Genomic DNA, 24,772 nt, shown 5'->3' on the forward strand with positions numbered 1-24,772 from the left:
GCCTGGCAGGGGTCCCCCCATGGTCCCCACCCCTACTTACTAACTCCTAGTCCGTCTACAGCTCCATGCTGCAGCCACCGGGGACTGTCCGAATCAATTCAAAGCTCTCTGAATCTTTTCCAAAGATTCAAAGCTTTGAATCAATTCGGACCTTTAAATTCCAGGAAGAAATGCTTCAAGACAGAATTGGGAAACAAACCACCGCAAATATGCCACCCCTAGTACTTACCAGCTTGTAGTGGCTGCAGCTCCATGCTGCAGCCACCGGGGACTGCCCGAATCATCAAAGCTCCCTGAATCTTTGCTGAAGATTCCGAAAGCTTTGAATCAATTCGGACCTTTAAATTGGTCCCCTGATTCAGTTCAAATTTGGCAATTTGGGCACTGAATCAGTCCGAATCTCCTCCAAATTGAATCACCACCCGAAGCTTCGCACCGCTCTATTGGTTATGTATCTATTGTATTTTCAAGGTATGTAGGTCACGTCTCCATTGGATAGTGCTGACTCTGCTAGAGAGCAATTTAACAAATGCTAGCTTTTGCTGGAATTAGAAATGTTGCTGGGAAAAAGACCTGTTTATCATCTGCTGTGGGTTCTTGTTTTACTTTTATTTTCTAAAGGTTTATAATGAAGGTTTGATACGGAGAACTTCTAATGGAAGTTGATATTTGTGCATTGTGTGTTTTCCTGAGTTTTGATGGTATTGGCTAACTTGTAGCATGGGTTTGTAGTCCATTCTCACTTCTTACTGCTGTGTTTGCAGGCCTTCTGATTATTACATAATCCACTTGTGCTTGTTCATCCCTTTGCCCAGTTTTTTTAACCCAAAATATTCTAAAAAGCCAGATTTTGTTAGTTTTTCTAGTGATGTGATCTACGTACATTTCTAACAAATGCCAGCTTCAGAATACTTTGTAAATTGGATCCAACATTGAGAGCTGCCCATTGAATATTATGGGTATGCAAAATAAGGGTCAGCTTTACTTTGGGAGGAAATAAAATTTTCAATTACCTGGGATATGTGCTCCATCACAGCCCAATCATGTCCTCCTTTAAAATCTATGATAATAGATTTGAGGGGGTGGGGGGCGTGATGACCCCTGCTGCCCTTAGTCTCAAAGGGCATGTTACACATGCTCTAATGCGTTCTGATTAGAATGTGTCAGAGCAGACTCAATTAATTGAATCTTCTAGAGCATTCTAATCAGAACACTCCAGCATTTTGGGTATTCAGCATCCTGCATTTCAAAATGGCAGTGGGGGAGCTTTTACTAAAGCTTGTCAAGCAAGCTGTAGTTGAAGTGCCACCCACCACCTTGGGAGTCGCTCTAATTAACACGCCCCTACCCTGGAACACATGTATAGGCACCCAAAAGTAGTTCTATTGACTTAGATGTCTGATTCAGTTCAGTAAGGCTCTTAAATATTTGTGTTCACCTTAATCATTTGAATAGTCTAACTGAAGTCAGTGGAATTACTTATGTGCAAGTTAGGTATGTGCCTCAGGGCTTCACTGAATCAAGGCCTTAACCCTTGAAGTTCATCTTCTCATTCTTAGTAAAGGCAGTCCTCTGACTTACGACACGATTGGTTCCTGAAAACTGCATCTTAAGTCAAAATGTAACTCGTACCTGATTTTCCCATAGGAAAATATGTTATAAATGGGGATTGATTCCTGAACCAAAGCCTGATACCCTATTTTCACCCAAAATAACCCATAATTTTGTACTCAATCAATTATAGATGAGCAATATAGCTACATTAATGCTATATTGTAAATAGCAATCATATTGATTTGGGAGGACTTCTATGAGGTGACTTTGCTGGCCTTTTTGAAGGTCTCTTGGTTGGACCTTTTGAAAGGTTCTTGACTGGAGTCTTCTCAGGATTCCTGGCTGCAGGTTTTTCTGCAGTCTTGTCTGCTTTCTTAAAGAAAGTGTCCAAGGAAGTTTGGACAGATGTTCTCCAGGGAGATGGGTGATGTAGCAAGCTTGTTTGCTGGCATGGTGTTGCATCAGATCAAGCACTGTAAAGTTGAAACTGACATCAGAAAGTTGAAACAAGGTGTCAATTTATAAATATTGTTGGTGAAAAACATTGTAACTCAAAATGTTGTAGGTCGAGGACTGCCTGTATTTCAAGACTGTACTCCCTTCTTTCCTAAGCTCATAGAGTAAAGCTAAAAGGGACCCTGAAACCATCTGGTCTGACTTCTTGTACTGAGCTATTTACATTTCTGTAAGGGATAGTCTCCATTTCTCAAATCTTTTTGTGGCTCTTTTCTGTACCTTCAATTTTTCAACATGCATTTGCAAATGTAGACAGCAAAACTATATGCAGTAATCCAACATATGTCTCATCAATGGTGGTAAATTAACTTTTTTCTTCTATTCACTACTCTTCTGTTTATACATTTAGGGACTGCATTAGTCTATAGCCACAGCACTACATTGCTGATATTGGTTTGCTTGTCCAATCTTACCCTTAGACCTTTCCAGAGTTGCTGCTCCCATGATATGGTACCCCATTCCACAGCTAAGGTCTGTATTCTTTTTTCCTAGATGTATAACTTGGTATTTGGCTGTATTAAAAAGCATGTTGTTTTGGATGGCCCCGATTACCAAATTATCCAGATTACTCTGTATGCCTGCTTTATCCTCATTATTTACCATTCTGCTGATCTTTATGTTATCTTCAGATTTTATTAGAAATAATCTACTATATGAAAAATTGGAATAAGGCCCAGCCTGTTACCAGGTAATGTGGAATTCCACTAGAAAATCCCCATTCAATGATGATTCCACATTGAGGACCACTTTTTGAGATTTGTTAGCTGTTTATTAAATCAATTTACATTACAGAGTGCTAATTTTTTAATAAGAGTGACTTTTATTAACCAGCTGTCTCACATAGTCTTCTGTATATTGCATGTATACAGTTACCCTCATCCTTCAAAGTTGTCACCTCACGTAAGAATGAAACCAGGCTTGTTTGACAAGATTTATTTTCCATAAACCCTTGTTGATTGGCATTAATTATACTGCTACCCTTTAACTCTATTAATTGAATTCCCTCTCAGATCTTCCATTATTTTACCTTGCAGTAATGTCACAGTTACCAGCCTATGGCTACCTAGATAATCCCGCGTCTCCTCTTTGAATATTACCAAAATATTAGCACTCCTGTCATCTGCTATTTACTTTGTATTCTGGGTTTATTAAATGAATGTGATCAAACTGGTGATTTCATAGCCAACTCTTACAAACTGATAGATGCAAATTATTTGGACCTACTATTTTAAAAATGCTTACTCCTACTAATGTTTAACATTCTCCTGGATTACCAACGGATTGGAAAGCACTTCATCATCATGTGTGAGACATGAACATCATCCTGTTTCTTTTGAAATCCAGAGCATATACTTAGCGAATATTTCTGCCTTGGCTGTGACATTATTAACAACTTTATCATCACCATCTAGTAGTGAGCTTCTACTAATGCTAGGCTCAGCCATGAATTTTTCCTTGATGTCTTATTGGGTTTCTATACTTCATGACTGCTACTTTATACTTATTTCTACATCCTTCTCTTTCTCACTATTTCCTTTTAAAAAAGTGTACTTGTCCAAAAGGTAGAAAAATGTCCTTGTAGTACAAGTTTTAAATTCTAAACACATCTAAGGAAAAAATAATCTGATGTTATGACTTATAAATATAATATTAATCTATACTTTGTCCTGCATTGTCTTCAGTGGAAATCAAGAAGATTCAGTCAGTTTCAAAATCAGACTCTTATTTATTTGGTATATTTGCAATACATCCAATGTTTATATTTAAAAATAATAACAATAATTAAATAGTACTCTTGTAACAGGATGACATTTATTTTTTAGGAGATAGTCCAGAGAAAAGCCAAAACAAAATCAGTCTGCAGCAAGTTGCATGTCTCCACATTAATCCATACAAAAGTGTCTGTCTGACTTATTTCCAAATGAGGAATGTTTTCTTTAGAGAAGTAGTAAATTGATTTTCCCCACATTTAGAAAAAAAGAATATCTCATTTCTAAAACAAAACCTTAGAAATGGTTACGCAAGTATACTCTGTATACTTATGAGTTAGTAAATTGTTCAGATATTTAGTGCACCTCTCAGTATACAATACAGTTTTCCAATGTACTCTGACATGTTCAATTATACACCTACAGAGCATATAAGTTACAGAAAAGAATAAGAAAGTACGTTGATTAAGAAAATACCTGGGAAAAATTTTCAACAGGAAACTCAGACTTGAGATACTTATAGTACACATAGGGATGTCAGTGTGAAGAAAGAGGCACATGAAATGGTACTGACTGGCATTTATAATGATCATAGTAGTATTTTAAAAACATACTATTAAGTGAACAGTGATTCTAAAGTTACATTTAGAAGGGTTAAAATTAATCTTCACTAACTGTTTCCACGCAGTTACTGGAAAAAGTAGGTGTTCACAGAAAAAGTAGGTGTTCACTGTTGATTTTCATAGGGATACAATGGGTTCTGCTTGCTATGCATAGAAACACTTACTTTCCCCAAATTAAGAGTTTTCTAAATAAGGATCTGACCTGATCTTTCCACCCCATCTGGACAGTTATGCAATAATTCCTGATCTTCCTTTGCTTCTTTCAAGTTGTCCTCTCAACACAGCCCTGTGCTGTCCACTCACTGTCCCATATCTCCCCACTGCATAGATTCAGCATGTCCAAAAAATGAGTAAGTATGGAGGGAGAGCTTCCTGGAGCCTGGAGCCATTGAATAAAATTTTAAAGAATTAAATGTAAAATATGTTATTGTTAATGGGAGGGGAAGGATCTGAGGATGAGATGAAAGAAATTAAAGGAGACCAAAGAGAAGAGGAAATCAAGGAAGCAATTCAAACTCCAAAAAAGCACTGGAGATCACCTAACCATGGAAGAGAATTGAGGTCACCCCTCACCAGAGGAAATGTCTACCATAGGACATAGGATGGTAGACATTTTTTGTACATAGGATGGTAGACATTTCCTCTGGTGAGGGGTAAATGTTAAGGGACCCTTCATTAAAGTGGTTTGCTAGCTATGAATTTCAGATATGTAATAATGACCCATAATAATATTCGTTAGGCATCTCTTTGGATGAAGTTGTTTGTGACTGGTGATCTCATTCAGAAAAGATAGTTATCTTACAGATTTTCTGGGATCTGTGGCTTGGCATTGTCCTACCTACCTCTAAGTTGAATTCAAAGCCTATTTGTGTAGCACATTTGGCATGGTGCTGCCACTTAAATTGTTATGTGTTCTTGGGATTGATGCACTGCACTGTTCTCACCCTTCTGAGCTCTCAAGCTTCCCAGTCTTTCAAGGGCTCCACAGAACTCAGTGGTTCTAAGCCAGAGCAAAGCATTTATATTATCTGGGTTCCAGATTAATTATGGAGAAAACAGGGAGGGGCACAAAGAATTGCTACAGTGAAAGGGGATTCTATTGGGAGAAGATGGGAATCAACCAAGAGAAAATGCTGGCAGTTCTAGCAGGCACTCACAACGAGCAGAAAAACAAATTTCTCCTCACACTTGTAAGCCCTTCTCAAGCTTGTCCCATCTGGCTCAGCTTCTTGCTCCTCTAGGGAAAAGAGTTCTTTCTAACCCCAGATTTATCATCACACTTCCCCAAACTTTCAAATCTGATCTATTCCATGGACCTTGTCTTTTTTGTCCTATTTCAATTCAGCCCCAGGACCAAGTACACACATTTCTGTTGGCATATGTGATTGGAAACTGGTATATACCCATAACAGCACAGAAGTTCAGCACACAAAACTAGTCTATACCTATAACAGAACAGAAGTTGAGCACACGCAGACTGATTTAAAATGGCAGAACCCGCTCTATAAGAGTTGCATGCCCCCCTGGGCAAATGTGTGTTCTGTTCGCTACCAGTCTAAACTGCACTGCTTACTGAAAACTCTATAGCTTAGATCAATTCTGCCTTTAGCTATTTTAATGTCTGTACTTAGCCCAGATGTCCAACTAATTCCCTGCTCAGTACGGAGTCAGGTGGTTTCTGTATGGGTCATAGTTGATCATCTTTGCTTTAGGCAAGAATATTGCTGCTTTAGGCAAAAATATTGCTCCTCCAAGTTACTCCACAAAACAGCAACAAGGAAATAAATTAAAGAAAATCTAGAAGCTGTATGGCAATACATATTAGAAATACAGAGCAGCTATCCAAGCACATTCCTTTTATAAGGAAATATGGTGATAGGCTTATAGGCTTCTTTTTGTTCTTTTCAGTGTTTCTGAGAAACTGTAAACCATACAGGTCAGGATTATATCAGGAAATAGTTGTGCAGATCAGAGAGCCCTGAAAAGGGCAGGGACTTTGATCATGGGCATTACAATTTCTTAGACGTTTGCTAGAATAAGTAATGTAGAATGATCAAGAAAAAGGTGGATGTTTAAAGTGTTAGAACTGGGGTGTTTACTTGCATGGTTTGTTGAGCAGCCAACGGAGTCCACAGTTATTTTAGACTTAGTATGAGTAAGTAATCCAGGTATAACAAATGAGGCAATACATTCCACTCTCATTAAAGGCTTTTGGCTACAACCCCGATTTTGTCAAATTGCCAATGAAGCTGGACTTTAACTGTGTGAAGCCCACTTTTTAACACCTTTCCTGTAACAACATGTCTTTCATGTCAGTCAAAATATATAAATGTGTAGAACAATATTGTAGTAAAGCTTCAATTAGTTGGACTTGTGGCAGTAATCACTGTACAGAAAATTTAAACTGTAAGGCAAGACCCAGTCATTCCAACAGGAAGGCTGTCATCATTTGTCTTACATATGAATTCCATCATGTCTGGATCCACATGATGCTATGAGATCACTACAGTGTCATGCGAAAGGGTAGACTTATAGTATATTATAGGATATACTTTTATAGTATAAGGATAGACTTGTATAGTATATTACTTTGGCTTGTGTAAGCCTCAGAATGTTAATGTAGCATCATAAATGTACCACAGCTCTGTTGTGTAAATACATAAGAAACAGTTCTTGAGAGCATAGGATTTACTGGATATTTTACCAGAACTAGAGTTACTGCTCAGTAGCACCAGTGAATGCATTTTAAATGATGCTACTGCGCAGTAGTGTCTCAGCACATTTTTGCCACGCAATGCTACTGTGCAGTAGTATCAGGCTACTATGCAATCTATATCTTGAGTAGACATGCCTACTGTGATGCTTTTTTCCATACATCAGCCCCTTTATCTTTCTTGCACACAGAAAATATGTTTCCATATCTGACCAGATCCCTATAACTAAATTTCCCTGAGAATTCACAGCTGAGTAGGCAATAAAATGTTTTCCAGAATAGGAAGTGTTATTAAGATATGGTTGTCATTGTGGCTTGTGTAACTGTTGAAGTTCATGACATTTTCATTTCACACACGTTCACCTAATCAAGAACACAGGACTTTACCACCAAGCAGTAATAGCTGAAAAACAAACTTCATATGGTAAACATAGCATTTTCTAATCAGTTAGGCAGGTTTCAGTTTTCTTTTCTTTCTTTTTTTTAACAAGTATTTTGCATTTGAATCTTTCTCCATCTTCACCTTCCTGATTTCTGTATTCATGGCTCAGTCTCCTTCCATAGAAGTAACCAGTATCACTAAAGCCATTATTATGACTCTATTCCAAGACCATCTAAGAAGAGTGGGAATATATGAGGAAGATTAATGGTAAAACAACAGACAGTGTCTTCACTCAAAAAAATAAAGTAATTGTCACAGTCTCATGGTAGAGTCTTCACTTAAAAAAAGAAAACTAGCATAACCCATTGAGGAAAGAGGTCCCCTACATCTCAGTTAATTAGCAGCATGAAAGATAATGGATACACAAAGGAATAACTGCCCGGTTCTGTGCCCTCAGTGGTGGCAGTGCAAATCCAGAGACAGCAACAAGAGGTTTGCAGCTGCAGGGGGACCTCCTTTTTTGTACATGTGTTGAGTGGTCAAAAAGCTACACACTTTTTGGTTGCAAAAAGGGAAGTGGCATCTCCCCCCAACAGCAGTGAGCCTCCAGCCTCTGCTCGTGCACCAGGTGTCACCACCGCTCTACCACCCAACTGCTGCTGCCAGAGTTAAAGCTGCTGCAGGGATGGTGCAAGGTGCAGAGGGGAGTGAGAGAGATGGAAAAGTGAGATGCCCCTTCAGCTCCATTCTGACCTGACCCCCCACTTAAGTGATGATCCCCCTCCCCTCCTAGGCAGTACCCAGGGCTTGTGTCCCACTCATCATTACACTATTGCCTTTACTTCAGCTGTTGCCCATTAGCAAACTAGAAATTAGCCCATACTTACATTTTACAGCTGGGTGTGTTTTATCAGGTCATACCTGAAATGTTTGACAGAACTCAGCAGGTGAAGTAGCATTCTTCAATGCAAACTTTTCCTGTTCTATTTCAGATTGCTATCTGAACAATTTTAACTGTGAAGATAACTTTATTTACATGTACGCGTGAATATTTACATCTATCTATATGAATGCCTTGTGCCTATATGACTACACTTAACAGGCTGTTAATCTTGAAATAAACTTTAATCCTCATAACCCAGGTCCTGATTTGGTCAGATAATTATGTCCCTAACTCTTAAGCACAAGTTGTCCTATTACCTTTAATGTGGCTTACATGCTTACAATTCACTTAATTCGCTGAATCATGATCTAGATTAGTCTGTTTGCACCACTTAAATGGTGCACAGGTCTTTTGCAAGTTTCTTCACACAGCTTTCAGCCTTAGCAGCAGAGAACATGGTGCTTTGGAATCGTTTCCAGTCAGGTAGTGATGACGACTTACAGATGGAGACTAGACTGACATAGTGGAATACATTTCACCTGTGATTCCAAGTGTGCAAATGTTAAAGATCTTATTTAAAGATCTTCACAGAGCTTCCAAATGTCAAAAAAATCTCATCTTGATACTGGGATGTATATAGTAAAGTTTTGGCCTTGGGGTCTTTATTCCAGGTTCAACAGAATGTGCTTTTGGTGGTGCACACCATACTATTTCCACTGGCAGTTCAGTAGCTGAATTTTTCCTCCTTTCTCTTAAATACTTGAGGAGAAAGAACATTGAGCTAGTGGGTGTAATGGAATGTGTTATCAAATGTTGAGGGGAAAAAAAAAAGAGGAAGACTGATAGCATGTCCAGCTTCTCAGGTTCCTTTGCAGACATATTGATTATGAAAAGACAAATAAGCATCAGCATTTTTTTCTACAGGTCCTTGTTCAAGTTTTTACTTAAATTTGCTTTGTCCATATTGTCTTTCTGGGAATGTTCAAGTTATCAGGCCAGACTAATCCAGCAGTTCACAGAAAATGACTTTTTCATGGGTTCTTGTCTTGGAAAAAAAAAAATATTGCATAACTTATCAGATCAATCAACAAGTCAGTACATTTTGAGTATCCAGTATTCTTACAAAACTGTTCATGATCAATCTGTAGAGTGTTTCAAAATTACAATAACCATAATTATGAAATTCAAGGACACTGCAATTTGGTTATGGATATGTCAGGTATATATTTAATATTAAACATTAAATTAGGTGCATGATTTGTTATAAATTATTTGCTCAGCACTAGCAAATACCACAACTCAGAGCACAAAATGGATATAGTTGAAAATATAAATAGTCTTAGAACAATACCCTTATTGGTAATGGTTTGGAGAGCAAAATATTAATAGCTGTTTCATGTGTGAGTGGAAATGTTTCAAATGTTTTCTTTTATGGAGTGGATATTAGAGGCAAGTGCCTTCTACTAAGCTAGTCTGAGTGAAAGTGTTTATCATCTGTCAGTATTATATAATTTTTAAAACTAATTGTGTGTCCTATTTGAATTGGATGTAAAGTGCTCCTATGTCATATGGGGGGCAGTCCTAGACTATTCTGGAAAGAGCTGTTTTCAGCTGCAACTCCTTAGCAACTGAAAGAATGCAGAAAGCCTGATTTCATAATGGTTTTGTGCCAGTTCTGCCGTCTATTGCTCCAAATCAAACAGTATTTATATGCAAGTTCAATATACCTGGAATTTAGTAACAAATGCCCTTTTTGCTTTTAAAGCTTTTAGCTAAACATAGGAGTGCTTTCTAGTGTGATACTTGTTATCCTGAGTTTTGGCATTGTACTTTGTATCGAGACTTGAACTACTTTTACACGTTTCTTTCCTAAAAAGTAATTCAAGTTAAAGAACATAAAAGCCAATTTCATCACTGTTAATCTAAAGACTCCAGTAGACATACAGAAGAGATGAATTTGGCTCAGAAATTCTATGGTAGTCATTACCATTTTTGTGTGTGGGCCAGGCTGTGATAAATTATGGAAACATTTTCATTTTACACTGTATCTTTTTTTTTCTTTTAGCAAGAACACCTTGGCTGCAGGCTAGGATTTGTGAAACTCAATGTTGCATCCAAATAACGTGTAAGGGGTCAGAATCAACAAAAACAATTAAGATGAAACCACAAGCTACATTTATAAATAAAGTAGGATAGTGTGGCAGTAGCTGGCAGTCTGGCAGCAAAAGCTCAAGTCCTAAGAGCGCATCCCACACTCTGTGCTAGTCACTCATCTATGTTTATATGAGTAATAGAGCAGCTGGGGGAGGGGATTTGTAAGCACAGAGCAAATACTCTTAGTGCTCATTTTGTGTAAGACTGACATCCACACCAAGTCGAGACTTCCAGGGATGTAGAGTGCAGTCACATGCTGTAGCATTCATGAGTACAGATATAAATCAGGCAGATGTTTGTCGACTGGAATGGGTAATAATTTCTTTATCTCTTTGTTTGATTTTGCATGTTAGCCTCAAATGACAATTTCAGAATTGCTTTCTGTAGTACATTCCTACAAACAGAATGTGTGTCAGTGGATTTTTTTTTTTTTAGTGTGTCAATGCTATAATAGAAATTGAAGGGTTTTAGACTTTTGGTTTTAAAACTACAGCTGCTATTTTTTTTCTAAACAGACCAAATATGCCACTGTTATTCAAAGTATAAAATCAAATTAGCACCCTTTATTGTGTTTGCAAACTAATTAAAATGTAAAATGTCCTCAAACCACTGCCTTACTGTGTGACAAATGTAAGATTAGAAGCAATTAGAAGACACTCAAGAGGTTTATGGTGTTCAGATTTCTGACATTGTTCTAGTCATCCCTTGAAGTAATGAAAACAATGGTTACCTAGAAATTAAATGTTTAAAGCAAATTATCTTCTTCAGTATAGTCATTAGTTAATGATTGTTTATTATTTTTAATGTTGTAGTAGTATGAGGCTGATTTTGATCTGAAAGCATATGCAGGGCACTTAGTATTGAACAAATCATCTGCTTAACCTTATATTTCTATGTGTGAGTCATAATTGGTATTTTGATATAATTATTGAAGGAGACTTTTGATTTCCACCCCTCCCCCCTTTCATGACCCATATACTAGTTTTCTAAATATAGCTCAGAATGGTTAGGATTTATTTGGTATGGTATTTCAGAGCTATCTTATCAAAACATCTTAAGTACCCGATAAAACTGTATTTAGATGGATTGTATCTAGTTAGTATGCATTATGAAACATCAGTCAATGATTCTGATACTTTTTTACTTCTAGAAATATTTGGTATTGACATTTAATAAAAGAACTTTGGTAGGAATGTCATTGTATATTAAAACTGCTTAAAGTTGTAAGGAATGTTAATACTTCAAAACTTCTGGGGGCAAATGTTTTCCAAAGTTTTTTTTTAAATCTTTCAGATAAAAAAAACAAGTGCATTGTTTTAAGTAATGTCAAGTTTTCCATTAATATGCTGTTTTGTTCTTTTTTGCACTAGGAAGATACAAATGTACTTTCAGTGTCCTTTGGAGCCCTGCTTGACTTTCTGTTAATTAGATATGTAAAAGTAGAATACCTTAGCCTTAGGGGATATGATATAGAGAAGTATAGTATATCAAGATATAACCCTTGGGGGATGAGAACCTCATAATGAGCATTTGCTACAGACAGATGTGTACATTTCTGTGACTGATTGTTTTGGAATGATTTATTATACTTTCAGCTGTTAAAAGTCCATGTATAAGAAAATGTGCTCAAATTGTTCTCCATTAATTTTCAGCACCAAATCTTAAAGGCAGACCACGCAAAAAGAAGCCATGCCCACAGAGAAGAGATTCATTAAATGGCGTTAAGGATTCCAACAATAATTCTGAAAGCAAAGCTGTTGCCAAGGTAAATCACTTAGTAATATTCTTTTCACTACACTCTTGTCTTTAGAGACAGTTCGGCCTTTGTTTCCCAGCATACAGTTTCAAATTTAGAGTATAACTTTTTAATGTAAACGAATGAAGAATCTTTTCTGTAGTTCTGTTTTTTTCACTTTATACTGTTAGAAGTTACCAACAACCATATTCACATAAAACCTCAGGGTATGGGCTTGTTTGGAAAATGGCGGTGATTAAGCTTTTATGGCATCTAGTGGCATCTAGTTTTTATATTCTATGACACACAAACATAGTTTAAGACAGTGCCTTCATATTAAAAATAAACCAGTAGAGCCATTCTCAGTGTTACAATGTGCTTCTAAATATAAGTCTGAAGATAAACATAACATGAAATGAGAACTGCCTCTAAATAATGGTTTCCAAGAAGCACAAAAAGTATGGTTTAATGCTGTGACTTATAAGAAAGACGTGTAAGGAAACTCTAAAAACTAAAAAAAAATTGGACTGGATCTTAATACATACCCTAGACATTTCAGGGGTCTTTGAGCAGTGCCTCTTCTGATATAGTGTATGTGCTGTAGTACTTAGCTACATAGTGTGAAAGAAGGTTGGGTTGTCAGTTTGTATTTTTAGACCTCTCTTAGCCTTCTGTGGGTTTGAGTCCATTTCTTGAAATTATTTTAAAATGAGCTTTCTGAAGTGGAATTTACTTTCCATTTTGTATGTTGTGCATGTGTTTGAAATAGGAATGTTCTTTTCTCTTTTAAAAAAATAATTTACAGTAATGAATCCTTCAGGACATTAATGGAAAGTTTAATTTGAAAGCAAATTGTCAGGCCAAGCTGTAAGATACAAAGATAGAAAACTAGGGGGAGAGAGAGAGAAAGAGAGCCACAGGCTCTTATTTATAATAAATTTCTGTCACAGTGATAGTTGTATGCATTGACCAAACATTTTACATAGATTTAACCAACTCCTCAAGTTGACTATTTCAGCAAATTCTAGGGATGTGCTTCTGAAAAGAAATATCATTGTTGTGAGTAACCCTTTGGGAAATACAGTGAACCTCTTTAGAACAATCCAAGTTTTTCTTGTTTTGCATGTGAACTTGCTAGGGAGTTGGAGGTTAAAGAGTTCAGGTGGAAGTGTCAAGTTCTCAGTTTCTCATATGAGGACTCCAGTATTTCAGTTATGCTAAAATTGACACATGCATTAATGGAAACAAAACCCCCCAGAAATTAATGATGAAATTCTGTCCTTAAGTCGGTGTGACTCTCATTTATGTGCACTTAGTGCTCAGTGGGCATCTACAATATTGTCTGCTGATCTTCTTATACAACTGTTGCTAAAAGATGCTGAATCCTGGCATGTTAACTTTCAGGTTCCTGCAAGGTATTACAAAATTTGTCATAATTTTGTAGCTAGAGCATGTAAGAATATTCAAAGTCTGCAAGATACAAATATTTCAAATGGACAGAATTCCCTGTTTTCCAAGTTAAAGCACTGTACATAGGCACACTAGAATAGTGTAACATACAGGTAGTTATGATCCAGGTAGTACATGTAAATAGTGTTCAAACCCCACCTTGTTATCACAGCTTATTGTCTATACTAGCTATGTTTGTTTTGGGTGCTCTACTTGTCAAATGTTAGAACATTCCTAAAATTTGGCCTATTTATCTAGGCATACTATGTTCATCATTATGCAGACATTAATAATATTAATTATCTAGGCTGGTTTAATTTAATTATAAATAATAAAAGTGTTCATGATATAAGGTATGATGTGCACACCTTACTAATGCATTAAGTCGCACTGACTGATATAGGACTTCATATGATTTAGGGTTGCAGGACTGAGTGAATATTTTATGTAGCACCAGAGGAGACACCAAGCATATAAGAATCATGCAAACACAAGGTGACTGTACTTTATGCTGCTTGAGTCCCACCTAAATGTTGTCTGGTTTTTCTGTGGAGAGGACTGAGATATACATAGTCTCTCCACATTATTGTGGGTATTTGGGCTGCATGGATTTTAGATATAGTTCTGTGTTGGGCTTCCCTTCTCCCCATTCTGTCCTTGACCTGCTCTTGACAGCAGTGAATGTCAGATCACTCTAAACCAATGCTTAAAATGGTTTAACTGATAATGTAGACAAATCAAAACCATAGGAGTGCTTTAGTCACTCCTATATATATTTTGTCAACTGGTTTTGCCCTCTCGGCATTTTCTTGCAACTAGTGTGCCATTTTCAGTACCCAGTCATGGCATTCCATTGCTGACAACCCTAATTAACAATAGGCCAGTTTCCAAGTGAAGACTGCTTGATTGGTAGAGGCAGAATGGTCTGTCAGCTGTCTTGTTACTAAAGTCCTAGAGGTGAGGTGAGGTTCAAATGGAGGCATATGGAAAAAGGGTTGAGGTTTTGAACACTGTTGTTTTGATCCTGTCAGGATTATGTACAAAACCAACACAGATTGTGAAATAATAATCACTAGCTATATCTGAAGTTCTTTGCTGTCAATCAGCAACTAAAAAACATTGTAAGCCATTATGGTTCTAGTTTTCATGAAGCTTGTTTGCCTTAACTACAAGCAAATAATTTTGTGGACTCTTACTATTACTTGACACACAAAGGCATTTGAGTTGGTTTCAGTATTTCTGAATAAATTCCAGTTCAGGAAGCCTTTTAAAAATGCCTTGTTGCCATCCTAGTACTTGAAGGTGTTGCATGGGGAATGTGCCACCTGTGTGTCTACACTGGTTTTTGAGCTCTCTTCCAGCTATTGTGGCCCCTTTATGCCATATGGAATATACACCAAGGGCAAGATATTATCCTGGGTTGGGAATCATAGAAATGAACTGTAACCTAATACAGACCCCTTCACTGAAGTAGCATCAAGTATGCAAGAAAAAAATATCACACTTTCTTTAATATGAGCAGTGGCCTATGGAATCCTGAGGCTCTAACACTTCCTATGTCACCCCAGCTAGGCTGATTTACATGACTTCCAGCTTATGTAAACCACACCTTAGCTAAAGCTGCACTTCTGCTTTTTTCTGATCTTTTCCCACCAAATAAGTTCCCATTCAAAGAATCTAAAAATGGGTCATAAGACTTGTTAAAGTACTCTGATCTACAAGTTCTAAGAGAAGAAGTGATTTGCTTGTTAAACATGGAAATTGTTCCCTAAATTAATGTACTTTTTATGTCTCCTAGTGAAAATACTAAAATAACTATTTTGCTTCATTTATATGGCAAGGGCTTGGATATTAATTTAAGTTACTGGCATATTCTTTTCCAAAGGCAACAGGTGGCCTGGCATGTTCTCAGACCTGAAGATTTGTACTTGGAACCTCCAACATTATCTGATTAAAACTTTTAATACAGTTCTTCTGGGAACCATCAAATATATATATATGGTTTCCAGTAAAAAAAAAACCATTATATATAAAAATATATGGTCCCTGTGGTCAATATTTGAGACATCACCCTTCACTTGCTATGAATGACAGTGCCAGTACTAAATATGCATAAATAGGTATTTTTCATGGTTAACATAGATAAACATCCCCATTCCTTACATTTAGCTTCTTTTTACTTAGCTTTGCCATTTTTGAATTATTGTCAATTTCGTAGTTAGGCACTTTATGATTAGGCTGGGATTCCCAAAGTGGCCCATGTGAGTTAGGAGCCCAGGAGCTGTTGGCAGTTCCTTTGAAAATCTTTACTGATAAATGAATGAGCAAGGGAGACGTTAAGAGTTCTCTTGAATATACGCCAAACGGTTAAATGAATTTCCCAGGGCCGGCCATTATCAGTGCATGCAGCTGACTGACTATTAGATGGTTCAATTGGGGTAAATTTCCCAGGGATCTGAAAAACAATTGAAAGTTTCCTGGATCTAGCTGAGGGGTGGGGTCAGACATACAGATGATAATACCTCCAGGTAAGTGTGGGGTGATTCCACCCTGACTCACCCGGTACAAATGTGGTCTGAGGGAATGGGTTCAGCTGTAGGTGAAGATGGGTGGAAGGAATGGGGAGGTATGCCTACATTGACTCTGTAAACATCTGTCAGTATCCCCATTGAAAGTAAAATTTTGGATGTGTCATCTGTGGCAAGTCCATAATGAAAAGAGTTTAAACTCCTATAAAAGAAATTTGAACCTTTTTTTTTTTTTGTTTAAAAATCATGAAAGCACTATTGAGTAGAATGTTATAGAGGAAGTGGCCAAGCAGGCCTCAATCCAGTGTATAGAGCACTTTCCAAGTCTTTATGCTGTCTTGGAAGTAAAAGGAAGAGAAAAAAAAGCCAGAACTATGCAAGCTAAAACTGAGCTGGGTGTAAGATTGTATTTACAGAGATAAGACCTGTGGGTCAGTTTCTGATCTCAGTTGTAACAATATGCAATAACTCCACTGACTTTAGTAGAATTATGCTGGATTTACATTGGTACTAACAAGAACAGAATTTGGGCCTCTGAATCTTACTCATTCACTTGTATCAGTATTCTTTCATATTGCCTGTCACATGGTAGGGACAGTCCAGAGATGAAGCTTGTGCCTTGAACACTGAAAGAATGAAACTCTGAAAATGTCATCAAAGGTTAATTTAATAAACCACTAGGCCAGGTCCTTCCTTGCCCTTTTTTTGGCTACTGTGAGTTTAGCAGGTGCTTTAACCTCTTCAGAATGTACAAGGGAGAGAGGGAAACTGGGATTCATCACTTGTAATATTTTTTGTTTATTTGTCTTTTTTCTTTATGTTCTCTTGCCTGCTCTGTAGAGAGTAACTCCCTTCCTCATTAACTGATTTGTATGTATACTTAATTTTGTATCACCCTCGGTTAAAAATTAAATGTATTAAAAATGGACAGAGAGACTTTTTTTCTAGCACATGCTGTTTAAAAATGAGAAATTGTTCCCAAGCTGAAAGAGTCCACTCCAAATTTTAGCCTGCAACAAATTTATGACTCAAATTAAAAACCCTAGAAATTATTGAAATGATGGGTTCATATTGGAAACTTTATCACAGCCTTCTGTATAACATTGAACATAATGATAATGCAATATAAAACTTTATAAGGAGAAGCCTTTAAATAATTTGCTCAGGACCCAGAGTAAAAAAAAAAGGAATAAAGCCCTAAATCTAAATAAATAAATAAATAAAAACCTATTGCAATGGAAAGGATTTCTGCAAAGTCAATGGAAAGGTTTGCTTTAGTTTCACTGGGGTTTGGATGAAGCCCTTTATCTTTATAGGAATTTCATCAGTAAATGTAAATGTACATAGAACTAAAGATACGTGGTACTATTCCTTGAGAACATCTGGCAAGAAACTATGGAGCAAAAAATACACGAAAATTTGTGAAGGGATAGGTGATGAAGAAAAATCTTAAAAGAAGATGCATTTGTTATCTTGGATGCCTCTGTCTTGCAGAATCTCAAAAAAAGGCTATTTCTTACGGTTTTCACACAGGGAAATTTTACGGAGATGGCCAGTATATTGGGAATGGCCAGCACTTTCTCTTTCTATTCTTCAAGTCCAGATTTTTCATTCTTTGTCCACATCAGAATGGAGCATCCAGCCCTAACTCATTGATTTTTACAGTGTTAAAACATCAGAAAAAGGACCTCCCTCTGTCTTCTTAAACACAGAAGAATTTGTAAGATAACTTCATTTGAAATAAGTAAAATATATCCTGGCTTGTCTCTTCTCTTGGATATTTGCTTTTTGGCTTCAAAGAACTTACTTTCAAAATGTAAACACGAATGTATAACATGCCCGTTTCACAAGTGGGAAAACTGAGTAACCACAATCAGGGGTATAGAATGAGTCACTGCTAGGCACAATGATTAAACCCCAAGAGTTCTTGATTCCTAGTGCAGCATTTGTACTACTGGCCCATTGTTTTCCCTATAGACATTTAAATAAAATATTGTGTACTATGACAGTCTTTCTTCCCTTTTTTCAGCATGCAGAAGTTTTTCAGTTTGGTTGTGAAACCATTGGAAAGACTCTTACAGTACATACCAGTGTTGAGAGAACAGTATGTATCCAAAATATATCATGCAACCATCTGACCCTCCTCTAGACTGAGTACTTCTTATTGCTAGTGTTCACTGAAAATATATTGATCACACATTATAAAAAAGCATGGTTGGCCAGTTTTTAAAAGCAGTTTTTAATGTTCTTGTATGCTTATTATTTTTATACATGAACTACTGAAGGTTTGAAATTTAATTTGACTAAATGTGGGAATGGGGCTATCTGCAGAAGGACTGTAGGGTTAGATCTCTTAGTTTCTATTGTTTTGAATGCTGAAGAGAACTATCATGGTTCCAATCTTTCCCTTTTATATTGGGGCCACTGGGGCTGAGGGGTGCCAGGCTCCGGGTGGCAGGTGGAACCACCCCAGCCCCCAGACAGCGTGCGGTACCCTGCCAAGCGGTGTGGTACCTGCACCATGCGACAGGTGCTGCACAGGTGCCAGGTGGTGAAGGGGGTTATCCCCACTGCCCTGTGCTGCACTGGGGGACTCTGCCACAAGCCCTTAGAGGCCCTGATCCCTGCAGCCAGAGCCAGTGAGTGCAGGGCTTTTTTTTTTTTTTTTTAAGTGCTGGGAGGCTGGGCCAGGTGGGGGATGGGGCCGGGCAGGGCAGCTTGTCCCAGCCCAACCCCCCAATACCTCCTTCCCCCGTGGCTCTTCTCTCCTTCTTCCCCTAACCCCAACAAACTTACCAGCTGGAGGTAGCTGTCAGCTCCCTGTTTAATCTATGGCCGAAGATTTTCCGAACCTTTTCTGAATTGATTCGGATGCTTCAAATCAATTTGGAGCTTTTAATTGGTCTCTCAGTTTGCTTTGGATTTGGGGATTTGGTCCCTGAATTAGGCTGAATCTCCACCAAATCAAATCAGCTACCAAAGCTTTGCACAGCCCTATTATTAGACATCCTATTAACGAGTGTATGTGAGGGATGAAAGCTGCCTGTACACAGCAATAGATAGCCATAAAAATACAGATCTGGAGAACATTACCATTGTGTTATAACAATTTAAAGATGTGGGCTATTTAAAAATGTTGTGACTCAGATTCCGAACAAAACATTAGTCCTATAAATAGTTCTCTTTGTTTCTCCTTAAGTGTAGTTGCATGGTTTGGCCTTCATATTTAATGCAGTGTTCATCTCTTGAATTAAAATTAAAGGTTAGCCAATTATCCAGATCTGACATGAAATCTTTTTACTTAACAGGTAAAATGTGAGGCCAGGTCAGCTTTTCCCAAACCCAAGAATAACAATGGCAACTGTAAAAAAAGTTCAAGTGAAGATAAATCAAAGGTTGCTGTAGGTGAAGAATGCAGAGCTGATGAGCAAGCTTTCCTTGTGGCACTTTATAAATACATGAAAGAAAGGAAAACACCAATTGAACGAATACCCTATTTAGGTTTTAAGCAGAGTAAGTATAATTTTTCCCACTTTTTGTTGACATTTTAGAACTGTTTGGCTTCTATGTAGAAAGCATTCACACACTGAAACTATTTTAAAACCTTATGGTTTTATATCCACACATTTTCCAGTCAAGACATTTTACTGTTTCTTATGCCTAGATTTGCATCTCTTCCTTCTGCGATAGTTGCTTCAGTATATTTATAGGTTTAAATCCACTGATTATGACTAGAAATAGGCTAGTTAAAAACTCTCTCTAGTTTTCTTTTTTATAAATCTGCAGTGTCTATAATGCCTTTCTTCTGAGTTAATAATATGACGTAGCTTTATTGTGGCCAGATGTTCCTTGTGAAAGGACAAATATTAAAGGAAGATATTTAAAGGTGGTCAAGAAAGGCACAAAAGGGATCATATTTTTAAGTCTAAACATGTGTTTATAGTTAATAAATTACTGACTTCAGAAAATGTAAAAATAGATGGTATCTGTTTAACTCAGAATACAATGTTTAGAATTGCTTTGGCAAATATAGTTTTTAGTGCCACAATCTGTAAAGCAGTTGTAGGTGAAGAGGATGTGGATGTAACTAAATTTTACATAAATATTGCAAAGTAAGGGGAGCTCTGTCAGAGTTTACAACAAAAGCTGTAAATGGTTTTTTTTTCTTGTCTATAGGCTGAATGATACTTAAATTACGTAAAGGGAAAACTCATGGTTTGAAATATTATTTACTCTAACTTATCTCCGAGATTAAAACCATGTGTTATTTTGATGAAGAATGTCAAACCTGTATGTTTTACATAACAATTTACATACCTAATAGCAATTGGCACTGATTGCAACAGGCCTCTAGCAGCCATTATAAACTTATATAACTCCAAATGATTACAGTGTTTGTCTGAAAACCGGCTGCTTGAACTGGAAGTAAAATTAATGTACTATGAACAGCTTTGTTGCATTATGCATTGATTCAGATTAAATCAAGGCCTAAGCAAAGGTCTTGATAGTTTTGAAATGGTACAAGGTTCAATGAGGCTTTCGGCATGTTTTGCGTTGAAGACAGCCTTTTTATTTTCATTTTATTCTGCCTTCTCCAAACAAGGAGGCACTGTAGGCTCAAAAGATAAGAAAAGACACTGTTTCCAAAACGCTCAATCCGGGGAGAAATCATCCCATGACATTTAACTAAAATATATATTTAAGTTTTTCTTTATATTCATTGTAGTAGGTGAGTCTAATTGTGCAAATGGTGAAGTACAAAATTAAATTTGCTCAGAAGAGTGAAAGTGTTTGCAGGACTGGACTCTATATTTGTCCAGCATGATATGTGTAAACATTGCCAATATAAATACATTAGTGGGAAGAACCAGCATATACACAACAACACAGAATTCCCTGGTGGGGGAATGAATTATGTCCTCTCTGATCTGCAGCATTATTGCTGACTACAGCTTGAAATATTTGTAGTATGCCCACTGAGAGTCACGGTTTGTTGGTGAAATACTGTGTAGGCTTTTAGTATAGTGTTGCTATCAATTATTTTTCTATAAATAAATAAATAAATAAAGAGCAAAGACAACAAATTATGGCCATTTTGGGTAGCAGGTAGAAGGTGTGGGGTGAGCCATTAGGCAGAAAGGAAAATAAGTAGTGGCTCTTACCAAATTTTGTTAAAAGTCTTGTCTGTGTTTCCCCTCCATATAGCATTCCTAGTGCTTTTATAACACATCCTGAGCTGGGTGTGGCTGCCCACTGGAAAACAAAAAGAATAATGACAATCCTACCATTGCCATTATTCAGTCTCTCCACCATTGTCCTTCCCTACAATCAAATTTTGGCTGTATGGTATATGGCACTTCTGATGCACTGAAATAAATGTTACCTATACACTCATCCCCCAGCATTGGTGCCTTCAGACAGGGCCAGTTAGAACTTGGCTGACGTCATTGATTATAGAGACTATTTATTACATAGGCTGCAATAAATATATGATATTGTATCTTCATTGTGGCCATTGTACATGAGTCATGCTTCAGTGCTTGCTTTCTGTTAACAAAGTAAGTTTTTCAAAAAAATAAGAGCATTCTTTCCAATGGCTTCTGTACTAGTTATTACTATCAAGGTTATAGAAGCAAGCAAAGCACAGCTTTATTTCTCATAAGAAAAATGGAAAGAGCAAAATAACTCTAAGGAATTTTTTCATTCCTTAGATTAATCTAAATGGGTTCCCTAGTCCTAGGTAATACTTACTCTTCAGATTATGTAAATATCTTTTTGAAAATTGTTTCACAAGAGCTTTTTCAAGGGTTGTGAACATTTTTTTCTATTTTCTTTTAAAAACTGTTTAATATACATTTCTTTGAAATGTGTTGGTTAATGCAATGCTTATCTAAATACTTATTGTCCCTCTAACAGTTAACCTTTGGACTATGTTTCAAGCTGCTCAAAAACTGGGAGGATATGAAACGGTAAGTGTTTAAGTAACTTAAATGAAATAATTGTGCAATCTAACTTTCCCCTGTTAGAAAAAATGTAAAACCAAACAATCATTTACTGCATTTTAGAATAGCTGTACACATTGTGGGTTTATTTGGCCAGTTTTGGAAATGGTCCCAATTAGTTCCAGGTTTGGCAAAATTGTAAACTTATCATAAAAAATACAAGTGGAAAACATATGTAACTCTTCCCTGTCAAGGAAATTAGTTGGGTCTGTAATTTTTTCCCATGTTGAGAAAGGGCTATTATTGTACAACAAGCCAAGATTGCATAAAAGAAATTTCACTTGGCAACATCCCTGACATCTGTTCATGTCTAATATGGGAAATGTATTAAAGGCTTTCAAAAGTAATCAATATTGTCCATTAAACAATAGCATGTTTCAGTACCTTCTCTTATTCCAAGTGTTAAAGATCCTTATTAGACAAGGGTCAGTACCACATAAACAGGAAGTTATCAAAGTAATTCAGAAAATTCTCTGACACTTTTTATCAGCTAACCATATCTGACAAGAGAAGTTTATTTTTAGCTCACAGGAAGAATTGATGGCCATGGATTTTACATCATGTATTTTGAACGAATAAAATATTAGAGCCACAAAGATAGATTAAAATCTTGAAATGAGAAGAAAGAACTGCATTAGTATGGCACATAGAGATGACATCTGTAATAAAGAATAATTGACATAAGAAGATGTCGTCATTGGAAATATTTTATTTGCACACAATGATCAGATTAAGTTGTTCAGTTCCTGCTGCAGTTGGATGAAAGAAATTATTTTTGCTTTGTTTACAAAGTACTCTGGGATGTAACTGTGCTGCAGAGAAATGACAAGAAACAAAATATCGTTTGAATCACAATAATAGCTATTATTTCTTTCCACAGAGTAAAGCATATTGTCCTATAAATTAACAATGTGACTTTATTACAGAGGGTGTGGCAGAGATTTGGTGTAATCAGAGATCTAGCATTCACAACAAAGATGTATTATTTGGCTTTTATGATTTGATTTGGCTCCTAAGATTTATATGCCTTGATATGCAACATGTTTGTATTCCTGTATGCAAGGACATGCATGTGTGTGTGTGCATAAATGCACAAGGACCTTCTAGAGCAATACTTTCTGCAGTAATTATCAGCTAAGTGTGATTGCACTGAGTTGTAAAGTGCATAAACTTAATCCAGAGCACATGAGAAGGCAGTGAAAGAATTTGCATAGGAGAGTGACATGTTCAGAAAGCTCAGGGAGGCAGATAATTTTTACAGCAGTGCTTTGGGTATACTTGAAGGGAATGTGGATAAAGCAGGAAGAACAAAAAGGAGGAGTTTGCAGTAGAGAAGCAAGGGGCAAACCTGGGTTCTGTGCCAGCATGAGAGAAAAGGATGGATTTAGAGATGTTAGAGAGGGCAAACTGGGAGGATTTGAGGAAATCCTAACTGAATAGAGAGGAAGGGAAGAGTTAACTGGGACCTTAAGGTTGTGAGCCTGGGTGAGAGGTAAGATAGTGGGTTTATCAGCAGTAGTAGAAGACAGTAAAATAAAATGGGATCTGAGGAGAAAGATAGAGAGTATTAGGGTTCAGTGCAAGTTAGTGGCAGGAAATCCATGACTCAAATCTCTTCTTGTTAGTGGAGAAACGTCTTCTGAGAATTGAGGCTTTTGTCACCTCCCAGAGAAATGTGCTAATTGGATTTATTCAATGATAAAGTAAATGGTAGTGTCCATTGGCCAGACAAAAGGTATAATCATGAAAATTAACAGTTGGTCTTCACTGGATCTGCAAAATAACTATACCCTACCCCAGTTTGGTGTAAATTTGGGGGATCAGATTTTAATTTTGGAGTAAGTTCCACTGAAATCAACAGGCCTAATTTAACTCCTTTTATGGTCCATGGGAGTTGCAATTCCATACAGCAGAGCTGAATTTGGTTTAGAAGAGGTGAGGATTAGGGCTGTGCGAAGCTTTGGTCCCTGCTTCGATTCAATGGAGATTTGGCCCAATTTGGTTGCCGAATCTCTGAATCCACATCGAATCAGGAGACCCTTTAATCTCTCTGAATCAGTTTGGAACCCTCCAAATCAATTTGGAGAGAGATTCGGTGATTCGGACATAGACACAGCTGTAAATGTTTTTTCTACATACCTCTAGGTAGCAGGCAGTCATGAATACAGCAATGCCAGAGCACATGAAGCATCCCACAGGGGTTCAGGGGGCTTCCCAGTGTGCTCAGCAGCCAACCTGGAAGTGAACCAGAAGCACTTCTTGTCCATTTTCAGGTCTGCCAGGGAGTGTGCTGGGGAGCGCCCCCTGCACCCCTCAGCTCAGCAGTTGGTGCCTCCTGGGTCTGGGGAGGCACCCAGGGTCCCCCCATGGACAATCGCTGAGCTGGGGAGGTGTGGGGGGGGCCCTGTATGCCCCATGGCAGACCCAGAAGTGAACCGGAAGTTCTTTTGGTCCACTTCTGGCTTTGCTGCCAAGCATTTGGAGGGACCCCCTGTACTCCTGTGGGATGCTCCATCCATCCCAG

General features: G+C 37.4%; 1 protein-coding gene across 3 annotated transcripts in view; it reads left to right on the forward strand.

Annotated features, from left to right (window-relative positions):
• ARID5B (AT-rich interaction domain 5B) overlaps nt 1-24,772 on the forward strand; it is a 174,797-nt gene that overhangs the window by 110,011 nt on the left and 40,014 nt on the right. For 2 of the 3 annotated variants that reach the window (XM_019538636.1, XM_019538637.1), the window contains exons 5-7: nt 12,187-12,299; nt 19,555-19,759; nt 22,163-22,215. In XM_019538636.1, the coding sequence (XP_019394181.1) occupies nt 12,187-12,299; nt 19,555-19,759; nt 22,163-22,215 (371 nt within the window). Of the gene's footprint in view, nt 1-10,723; nt 10,847-12,186; nt 12,300-19,554; nt 19,760-22,162; nt 22,216-24,772 lie in introns of those variants that run through there. The other variant, XM_019538638.1, reaches the window with a different exon arrangement.

Source organism: Crocodylus porosus, unplaced genomic scaffold, assembly GCF_001723895.1.
Source record: "Crocodylus porosus isolate Cpor-Errol unplaced genomic scaffold, CroPor_comp1, whole genome shotgun sequence".
NCBI classification, from domain to species: Eukaryota; Metazoa; Chordata; order Crocodylia; family Crocodylidae; genus Crocodylus; species Crocodylus porosus.